Source organism: Drosophila pseudoobscura, chromosome X (genome assembly GCF_009870125.1).
Source record: "Drosophila pseudoobscura strain MV-25-SWS-2005 chromosome X, UCI_Dpse_MV25, whole genome shotgun sequence".
Lineage (NCBI taxonomy): Eukaryota > Metazoa > Arthropoda > Insecta > Diptera > Drosophilidae > Drosophila > Drosophila pseudoobscura.
Window position 1 is genome coordinate 25,250,717 of NC_046683.1, and position 10,903 is coordinate 25,261,619.

The 10,903-nt window shown below is 42.5% G+C and overlaps 1 protein-coding gene and 1 long non-coding RNA gene across 2 annotated transcripts; one reads left to right on the forward strand and one right to left on the reverse strand.

Moving 5' to 3' along the window:
* Positions 1-555: 555 nt before the first annotated feature.
* Positions 556-9,665, forward strand: LOC117184551 (uncharacterized). The gene is made up of 3 exons (XR_004469947.1): positions 556-1,290; positions 6,741-8,059; positions 9,488-9,665. It is a non-coding gene; the product is annotated as an uncharacterized lncRNA (long non-coding RNA).
* LOC117184550 (uncharacterized) lies at positions 4,782-6,485 on the reverse strand. Its single transcript, XM_033382747.1, has 2 exons — positions 5,266-6,485; positions 4,782-5,195 (listed from the first exon to the last, which is right to left on the reverse strand). Exons 1-2 carry the CDS (start codon positions 6,346-6,348, stop codon positions 5,166-5,168), a joined length of 1,113 nt encoding a protein of 370 aa, XP_033238638.1. The 5' UTR covers positions 6,349-6,485; the 3' UTR covers positions 4,782-5,165.
* Positions 9,666-10,903: the final 1,238 nt, after the last annotated feature.

Consider the following 10,903-nt stretch of genomic DNA (forward strand, 5'->3'; position numbering starts at 1 on the left):
CCTTTTATGCCAATGTGGCTGGGTATCCATATAATTGTTATTTTTGGGAAAAGTTTGGTGACGAGGTTACGGATTGTGGTGGGGTAGTACGAGGAGTTGTTGGGATTGGTAATTGCGGATATAGAGGAGAGTGAATCAGTGCAGATAGCGTATCTTCCGCGTTTGTTGCGGCTTAGTAAAATGGCTTCGTGGATAGCTATGATTTCGCTGGAAAGGACTGAGGAGTACTGTGGAAGTAGTCCGGATTTTATGGTTGATGTCTCATTGCAGATGCTATAGCTGGTAATGCCTGCTGCTTTGGACCCGTCTGTGTATAGGAAGGTGTGTTGGTGGAGGTTGGATTTGATGGAGTGGAAGAGTTGGTGGAAGACTATTGGGGGGTGGTGTTTTTATCGTGTTTGGATAGGGTGATGTTGGTTGCTTTAAGGATGGTTGTCGTGTTGAATTTATTGGTGTTGGAGGTTTTAATCGGGGAGAACGGTATGAGGTTATTCTGGATAATTTGTTTGGCTCTGTCAATCGTGCTAAGCAGTCTGTGTTTTTTTTTTTGGTTTTTTGGGAGTAAGTTAAGGGGGGTGTCTTTAGCGTGGATGAGGTTTTTAAATATTTTGCCAGTTAGAAAATCTCGCTTGTTTTCCAAGGTGTGTATGTTGGCTTCGGATAGAAGGTTGTTAGTGGGTGTGGTGCGGAATGCACCCAGGGCGGCTCTTGTTGCTGCGTTTATCGTAGATTTCAGCCGGTTAAGCTGGCTTTTTGGTGCGTAACCGTATATGGGGAGGCAGAAGTCGACTTTGGATATGATTAGGGATTTGATAATTTGTACAAGTGATGAGGTGTGGCAGTTGTATTTTAGGGACGAGAGGTGTTTGATAATGCCTAGTGGCTTAGCAAGGTCAACTTTGAGTTTGTTGATGTGAGAGATCCAGTTGTATTTGGTGTTGATTGTGAGGCCAAGGATTCTGAGTGTGTCGGTAGCTTGGATGGTTGTGCCACCGGTGAGTATCTTGGGTTTGCAGTTGTGTTTGCGGCATATATGAAGGAGTTGGGATTTTTCTTTAGAGAGGATTGAGCCTGAGTGATTGCACCAGTCGTCTATTTGGTTAAATATTGTTTGGATGTTAGTTGTGGGACTTTTTTGTTTGTTGTGATTGGTGAGTAGGTGGAAGTCGTCGGCGTACGCGCAAAATTTGATTTGTTTGTGGAGGGAGATGATATCGGTGAGTGAGTTGTAAGCTATGAGGAAAAGGAGGACGGAGATTGGGGAGCCTTGGGGAATGCCATTATTTAGAGGTGTAGGCCGTCTAACCCGGGAATTGTGGTGACCAATATCGGTGCGTGAGTGAACTGTATAGGCATAAAAACACAAGCCCGGTGATTTAATGTAACTCTTTTTTATTAGCTGCGCGTCCGTCTCTCACAATCGCCATTTACAAAGTGAACTTACTCTCTTATCGATGTTTCTTATCCGATATCTCACTATTGGTATTTCCCACCGAGTGTATCGATGGTGCGGTAAATACCAATGCGCGCTGTATGCTATTTTAAATACTAGTTGAATGCCTCACTAATTATTACCTTGCTACAATTCGGCCATCCTGACCGGAGTGCTCCTGAACTCCTTACATTTAAGTTAGTTTCTAGATAGGTTGATTTATTACAGTTGGGTGTGGTTTACTCTTAAGTTTACGTGTTACAATCATTTTCTTTATTTTGATTCCCTGTGACATTTGCATTATTACCATTTTCAATCCACGGCTTCATATTTGCCACCGCCCAAACTCCTTTATACGGGATCCTTGATTGTTGAAACCCCTCTACATCTTCTAGCAAATACCTATCATTTTTTAACACCTTTGATATCTTATAAGGTCCTTTGAACTTCGGGATAAGCTTTTTAGACACCCCTGTATGAGTGTCGAAATTCCTCACCATAACTAGATCATTATCTACGTACACGTGTGGCTCCCTTCGCTTTGAATTTGTTGCTTGTTTGTTATAAGACTGTATTTTTTCCTGATGAGTGCCTGCTACTGCTCTAATCTTTTCTATATCCCTTGTTGTCCGCTGTTCGGTTAGTTCGTCTAGATGATCTTTTAGTAAATCTGAAACCTTTCCTTTTTGTACGACCCCAAACAACATTCTGCTCGGGTGTTCATTAATTGTTCTTTGAATTGTGTTGTTCATCGCGTGTTCTACTGTTTCCACTACCATATCCCAATGTAATCCTTTTTCCGGGTCAACAAGCTTTGCAATCATGGGTCCCAAACTTCTGTTCACCCTTTCTACCTGCCCGTTGGCCTGTGGCGACCCTGTTGCTATCTTTACGTGTTTAACATTGCTCTGTTCTAAGAATTCTTCAAACTCTTTTGACGTGAAACAGCTTCCTCTGTCTGACACAATGCATCTGGGTCTACTGTAAGCTCGGAAATAATCTTTCATTGCAATTACTGCTTCCTTTGTGCTAGTGGTTTTGGTCGTATAAAGTCTTACGAATTTGGTGAACGCGTCTATTACTACTAAAACATGTTTGTTGGCCCTGCCTTTGTCGACTGGCCCGAAATGGTCGATATGTACTACCTCGAATGGTCCTGACCCTTTTGGTATGTTGTGTAAAAACCCTTCCTCTTTTCCGTGTTTTGCTGAGTACGCTATGCATTTTAGACAGTTTTCAATGTGTCGCTTGGCTTTATACCTTACGTTTGAGATCCAGTAGCTTTTCGATATAGCGTCAGTCATCTTGTCTATACCGACGTGCCCTAGTTCATCGTGGTACTTATAGAGTACGTGGCCTTCCATTTCCTCGGGTACGCAGAATAGGATAGTATTGTTATCTTTTTTCCTGTATATTATTCCGTTTCTCATCTCATAATGTTTGTGTTCTGATTTCTGTAACGTTTCTCTCAGCTCCATCAGTTTGTTATCTCTGTTTTGGCATATAATTAAATTTTCTTCAAAGGTGTTTGTGTCTACCGTGAGTATCTGAACGGCTCTGCTTAGCGCATCTACGTGTTGCATTCTACTTCCTGACCTGTGTTCTAACTTGTAGTCATAATTTTGTAACTCTAACGCCCAGCGGGCAATGCGTGGATTGAGTTCTTTTTTGTTTAGAGTCATAGTTAGCGCGTTGCAGTCTGTCACTATTTTGAAGGGTATGCCTTGCACGTATACTCTAAACCGTTGTAGTGCATAAATTATCGCTAGTGTCTCCAGTTCAAAGCTGTGGTATTTTGCTTCGGTAATTGTTGTCCGCTTGGAGAAATAAAACACCGGGTGCATTCTGCCATCACCCTTCTTCTGCATTAGAATTGACCCGAAACCTAACGAACTTGCATCGCAATGTAATTCTGTCGGATCTCTGGGATTGTAAAGTGCCAAGATCGGTGCTTCCAACAAATTACTTTTGAGTTGTTCGAAACATTCTAGTTCTACGATACCGAATTCAAACTTCCTGTCTTTTTTGACCAAATCATAAAGGGGCTTAGCTTTCGTAGAAAAATCTTTTACGAACCGTCTAAAGTAAGAACATAACCCTAAGAAACTCTGCACTTCGTTCGTTTTCGTGGGGACTGGGAACCCTTTTACTGCCTGTAATCCCTTCGTATCTGGTTTAATTCCGTTACCCGATATGGAATAGCCCAGGTACTTAACTTCTGACTGTAAGAATTCGCATTTATCAATCCTTAATTCAAGTTTATTCTCTACCAACCGTCTCATCACTTCTTCTAAAATTTCCATGTGACTATCACTATCTTTTGTTGCTACCATAATATCGTCCATGTATATTATAACTTTGTCTTCCTTTACCATATCTGCAAAAATTTTGTTTGTGAATCTTTGAAACACCGCCGATGCATTTCGTAACCCGAACGGCATCCTCAACCATTCGTATTGTCCCATGGGGGTCGTGAACGATGTGTATTTAACTGAATCTTTATGCATAAATACGTGGAAGTATCCATTCTTCAGGTCTAACTTGGTGAAAAGTCTTTTCCCTGACAGTTTATCTAGTAGGTCGTCTATAAGAGGTGTTGGGTAATTGTCCTTTATCATACCTTTATTAAGTGTGCGATAATCGACGCACAGTCTCAACTCTCCCGAATTCTTTTTTACCAGTACTATAGGCGAAACGTATTCTGACTCACTGGTTCTGATGTAACCTTTTTCTGTGTATTCGTCTATCATTTTCTGTACTTGGGCTTTTTCGCTATACGACAGTCTTCTAGGTGGGCAATGAAACGGTTTTTCGTGTTCGAAATTCAACTTCATTTCCCACTTGGTTTGTGGTAAGTTTGGTCTTTCTGCGTTTACATACGCTGTCCTAAACATGTATTTAAGTCGTCCTGCGAGTTCTTGGCTACAATCTGTTCCTACTTTCAACTCCCAGTCGTTTTCTTTGTCTGGATACTGGCTTGGTAGTTCGTTGAAATTGGTTTTTACGCTCTCGCAGGTAACGCTGTCTTCCAGACACTCAACCATTGCAGAACACTCATTTTCTACCTTGCCTCCACTTTCTACTTCATGCTTATTCTCTTTATCACCCTCATCTTTTACTTCACATTCATATTCTCCTAAACACTCATTCTCTATTTTCCACTCATTTTTTTCTAAACACTCATTTTCTCCTAAACACTCATTTTCTTCTAAACACTCATTTTCTCCTAAACACTCATTTTTTTCTAAACACTCATTTTCTCCTAAACACTCATTTTTTTCTAAACACTCATTTTCTTCTAAACGCTCATTTTCTCCTAAACACTCATTTTTTATTTCACACTCGTTTTTTGTCTCACTCTCCTTCTCCTTGCAAATGTCACTTACAATTTTAAATTTGCATAAATTCATAAAATCCCTACCTAACACAGCCTCATAGCCCATCGACTCGTCTGCCACTACTAGTAATTCAAAGTTGATTCGATTTTTGTTAATAATTACAAAACTGGGTATTTTACCAAAGATGTTAAGTTTGCTATTATTTAGTCCAACATAAGCGTAATCCGCATTTTTATTCAAAATAAATTCAATTTCTCTGTTTTTCTTGTCTTTGTTAAACTTATATAAACTTAAATCATCTTCTTTGATTTCGTTCGAACTTAATCGTGAGCGCTCTTCCACTTTATTTAGGTTATTTTCCGACTGGTGCTCTAGACACGATAACTTCATAAAACTTATTGGGCTCCCTGAGTCGATGAGGCAATCTAAGGACAAGCATTTGTTATTGTAATTGCTAATGTATATATTAAATTTGTATATATAATCGTTATGTACCTTGTACTTCTTTTCGTCACAGTGTGACACCTGGTGACTCATGCTGCCGCATCCGTAGCACGCTCCTCTTTCGCGCTTGGGCTTGCGGCACTCCCCTGCCACGTGGCCCAAAGAGTTGCAGTTGTAGCAGCGAATGGGTGTTGGCGAGGCTCCAGTGTTTGCCCCTTCAGTTGAACCGTACTTCTTTGGCAGCATGATCTTCTCGAACGCCTTGAGTAGTTGATATGGAGCGCCAAAGCACTGCATGTGGGCTTGCCTACGCAGGCCTACATCTGGGATACCTTCGATGACTCCGTCAATAAACTCCTCGTCGTCAATGACTATGCGGGATGCCAGCGACACTTTGGCGTTGAAGTACATCGAGAACTCCTCGCCACGTGCCCATGAACGGGACTCGAACTTGCGACGGAGCAACAGTTTGCTTTCCTTGGGATGGAAAGTGTCTTCCATGACGTTCAACAATTGATCGATTGGCAGCGACATGTGCTCCGGACTCGAATGCAGCCACACCAATGCTTTGTCCTTAAGCTTCGACATTAGCAGCATTAGTAGCTTCTCATCCTTCAGTTTGTTCACTTTTGCGACGGCCCTAAACTGCGCGATCCAAGTTGTGACGTCATCGTTGTTTCCAGAAATGTTGCCATGATATGTTTGCAACATGTCTTTGGCGGCATTTAGCAACATGACGCCAGCGTCATTGTTGGCGGCTGGTGTTGTGTTCTCTCCTCTCCCTTCCTTCTCCCTCACGCTCTGCAGCTTCAGCAGCTCGATTTGCAGTTTTAACATTTCAACCTCTGCTCGATATTCGCCTTGGTTGTTGTTGTGCCCAGGCGCTTGCGGTGCTTTTTCGTTCTTCTCTTTGCGTTCGCTCTTCGTCGAGTCTTGATCTGCGGCTGCCTCATCTTCCCTCTCGTTCTCGCATGTTTCGGCTGCCGGTGGTCCCTGTCCCCGCAGCTCTACTGGTATTTCGTTAAGTCTCGCTGCCATGGCAGCTTTGCTTCCACCTTTTGGTAGATTGAGGGACTCCAGCCATTCGCGCAGCTGGGCGGCCGAGAACTCCTCCGTGCCGACTAAGTCCGACATGTTTTTTTTTCAGCGATGGCGTCTTCGACGGACGAGAAAATAAAAATTTTCGCTATTTTTCACTGGCGGCGATTGATCGTATCCCACTTCTGAAATTGTAGGCCGTCTAACCCGGGAATTGTGGTGACCAATATCGGTGCGTGAGTGAACTGTATAGGCATAAAAACACAAGCCCGGTGATTTAATGTAACTCTTTTTTATTAGCTGCGCGTCCGTCTCTCACAATCGCCATTTACAAAGTGAACTTACTCTCTTATCGATGTTTCTTATCCGATATCTCACTATTGGTATTTCCCACCGAGTGTATCGATGGTGCGGTAAATACCAATGCGCGCTGTATGCTATTTTAAATACTAGTTGAATGCCTCACTAATTATTACCTTGCTACAGAGGGAAGATATTTGATAAGCTTCTGCCGGTTTTGACGAGGATTTTCCTGTTGGACATAAAGTTCTTAACATAATTATAATAATTAATTAAGTATTCGTGGCCCTACTTTCCACTTTTTTAGTTGGTTTATTACTGTGTGAATACCAATTCTGTCGAAGGCTTTGGTGAAGTCTAGCGAGATGACTGTGAGGTGTTTTTTCAGGGCGATAGCTCTGGTAGCTAGGTGGTCTACATAAAGTAGACTGTCTAGTACAGATTTGCCTCTTTTGAACCCTAGTTGGTTGTTGTGGATCAGGTTGTTATTTAAAACAAACCACCACAACCTTTTTGCGACGATCTTGTCCAGAGTTTTGGCTAGGCATGAGTTTAGGGAGATGGGTCTGTAAGATTTGATATCGGTTTGTGGCTTTTGTGGTTTTAAGATGGGAAGGACTAGGCTGAGTTTAAGGGATTGTGGGATGGAGGAGTCGAGTATCTTGTTGTAGAGGGTTAGGATTCTGGTTTTGAGGGGGTAGGGTGAGTTCTTTAGCATAGGGTAAGAGATTCGGTCTAGACCAGGAGTGTTGCCTTTCAAGGTGGACAGTGCTGATGTGAATTCGATTAATGTTATGTCTTTCTCGATTTCTAGGGCTGAAGGTGTTGGGTTATAGTTAGAAGGGGTATTAATGAGGAGTTTGTTGGACAGGAATGTTGGGGAGAAGTTGAGGTCGTCTGCTTCTTCTGACCATGTCTGGGCAAAGGAGTTAGCTATTTCGGATTGACAGGTTGTTTGTGATTGGGTGTACGGGTTGTGAATGGCATGGATATTTTTAGTAGGGTTAAGACCGCAGAGACGTCTGATGTTGGACCATGTTGTGGTTGGATCTGAGTTTGGGTGTATATGGGTTGTGAACTCAAGGATCGATTTACGTTTGGCTTCTCTAATTGCTCTTTTTAAACACGCTTTTGCTTTTTTATATTCTATGATGTTATGGTTGCTAATGTTGTGCTTGAGGTAGTTCCATTTTACGACTTTGTCTCTTTTGAGGAGTGAAAGTTGTTTGTTCCACCAGGGAACAGTGCGGGTGAGAGAGAAGGTGGTGTTTTGTGGGATAGAAAGGTGGGCACTTTGGATAAGTATTTTTTTTATTAGGGCGGCTTCTTTATTGACATTGTTATCTGATTGGGTTGTGGAGATGGAGCGGGCTGCATGTTTCCTGAAGAGATCCAAGTCTGCGTTTTTGAGATTGAAAGTAGGTTTAGTGGTGAAGGCGGAGGGGGGATAGGGAGATGGAGTGTTGAATAGTGTAAGTAAGATGGGAAAGTGGTCAGAACCGTAAAGGTCATCTATCACTTGCCAGAGGATCTCTGGAGCAATTCTGGATGTTGCAAGTGAGAGATCGATGTGGGTAAATGTGTTGTGTGTTGAGAAGTGGGTCGTATTGTATGAGAAGTATTATCATTAAGTAGGATGAAGTTCGAGCGGTCTAGGAATGAGGCTAATGTTTTCCTTCTGCAGTTGGCCTTAGGTGAGCCCCAGTAAGGGTGCCAGCTGTTGAAGTCTCTTAGGACAATGGTGTGGTCGTTTGCCGGGCTAAGGACGTTTTGGAGGTTACGGGTGTTGAAGGATTTGTTAGGGGAGATGTAGGCGGATATGATATTGAGGTTTGATTTGGACCTTATGGTGACGCCTACTGCGTCAAAGTCTGCGTTGAGTTGAATTTGGGTATGAGAGATGGAGCTGTGGATGAGGAGAGCTGTGCCCCCGAAAGCATTTGTGGGGTTGTTGTTGCAGTAAAGGCTAAAGTTAATTGGGATTGGAAGTGAGATGGGGTTCGTTATGTGGGTTTCCTGTAATGCAATAATTTGAGGGTTGTGGGATTTCATGAGTGTTTGTAGTTCTATATAGTTATTCTTGTATCCGTGGATGTTCCATTGGATTATTTTGAGCATTATAAGTTAGTGGGAGTAGTGTTTTGTTTTCTTAGTGATAGGTCTTAGTGGTAATTACTAGTTTGGGTTGATATTTAAAGATCGTCTTCGCTGTAAATTTGGTTTGCTAATGCATTATTTGATAAGAGGGCTAGGTTTGCGTTTGGGGTCTTATTTTTTTCAGTTTTATCTTTGGCTTTGAGGTGTTTGGTAACCAGGTTAAGTTTGTCTTTTTCCTTAGTCTGGCTTCTGAGTTTACGGTCAGAATCTTGGATAGTTTTCGAGTTTTTGGTGTTTTTAGCGGTTTCCGTAGTTTCGGTGTCCATATCCATTGCTTGTTGTTGACTGGGGGGGTGTAGTTGGGATGAAGTTGGCTTAGGGTTGATTGGATGTGTGTTTGGGGTGATGTCTCCGTAGTCTTTGATTGGTCTTATTTGGTGTGATTGGTTATAGGTCGGCGATGATGAGGTAGGTGTTTCAGTGAGATGAGGTTTTGGTTGTTGATGGCGGGCTACTTCAGCGTATGGTGTGGATTGATGGGGGTTCCGTTGATGGTAAATTTTCTTCGCGGTAGTGAAGTCTACTTTTTCGATTGTTTTGATAATTGTGATTTCTTTTTGTTTGAGGAACTCAGGGCAATTTTTGTCTATGGGGCTGTGGTTGTTCAGGATGTCGGTGTTGAATTTGCAGTTACTGCAAAACTTTGGCTTAGAGCATAGTTCATCGTCAGCAGGGTGCATTTCTGAGCAGTTAGTACAGATCTTTGGGGATCTGCAGTATTTAGAAGGGTGGCCGTATTTTTGGCAGTTGTGGCATTTAAGGGGGCGAGGTGTTTGAGGTCATCTATCACTTGCCAGAGGATCTCTGGAGCAATTCTGGATGTTGCAAGTGAGAGATCGATGTGGGTAAATGTGTTGTGTGTTGAGAAGTGGGTCGGAGTATTATCATTAAGTAGGATGAAGTTCGAGCGGTCTAGGAATGAGGCTAATGTTTTCCCGCTGCAGTTGGCCTTAGGTGAGCCCCAGTAAGGGTGCCAGATGTTGAAGTCTCCTAGGACAATGGTGTGGTCATTTGCCGGGCTGAGGACGTTTTGGAGGTTACGGGTGTTGAAGGATTTGTTAGGGGAGATGTAGGCGGATATGATATTGAGGTTTGATTTGGACCTTATGGTGACGCCTACTGCGTCAAAGTCTGCGTTGAGTTGAATTTGGGTATGAGAGATGGAGTTGTGGATGAGGAGAGCTGTGCCCCCGAAAGCATTTGTGGGGTTGTTGTTGCAGTAAAGGCTAAAGTTAATTGGGATTGGAAGTGAGATGGGGTTCGTTATGTGGGTTTCCTGTAATGCAATAATTTGAGGGTTGTGGGATTTCATGAGTGTTTGTAGTTCTATATAGTTATTCTTGTATCCGTGGATGTTCCATTGGATTATTTTGAGCATTATAAGTTAGTGGGAGTAGTGTTTTGTTTTCTTAGTGATAGGTCTTAGTGGTAATTACTAGTTTGGGTTGATATTTAAAGATCGTCTTCGCTGTAAATTTGGTTTGCTAATGCATTATTTGATAAGAGGGCTAGGTTTGCGTTTGGGGTCTTATTTTTTTCAGTTTTATCTTTGGCTTTGAGGTGTTTGGTAACCAGGTTAAGTTTGTCTTTTTCCTTAGTCTGGCTTCTGAGTTTACGGTCAGAATCTTGGATAGTTTTCGAGTTTTTGGTGTTTTTAGCGGTTTCCGTAGTTTCGGTGTCCATATCCATTGCTTGTTGTTGACTGGGGGGGTGTAGTTGGGATGAAGTTGGCTTAGGGTTGATTGGATGTGTGTTTGGGGTGATGTCTCCGTAGTCTTTGATTGGTCTTATTTGGTGTGATTGGTTATAGGTCGGCGATGATGAGGTAGGTGTTTCAGTGAGATGAGGTTTTGGTTGTTGATGGCGGGCTACTTCAGCGTATGGTGTGGATTGATGGGGGTTCCGTTGATGGTAAATTTTCTTCGCGGTAGTGAAGTCTACTTTTTCGATTGTTTTGATAATTGTGATTTCTTTTTGTTTGGGGAACTCAGGGCAATTTTTGTCTATGGGGCTGTGGTTGTTCAGGATGTCGGTGTTGAATTTGCAGTTACTGCAAAACTTTGGCTTAGAGCATAGTTCATCGTCAGCAGGGTGCACTTCTGAGCAGTTAGTACAGATCTTTGGGGATCTGCAGTATTTAGAAGGGTGGCCGTATTTTTGGCAGTTGTGGCATTTAAGGGGGCGAGGTGTTTGA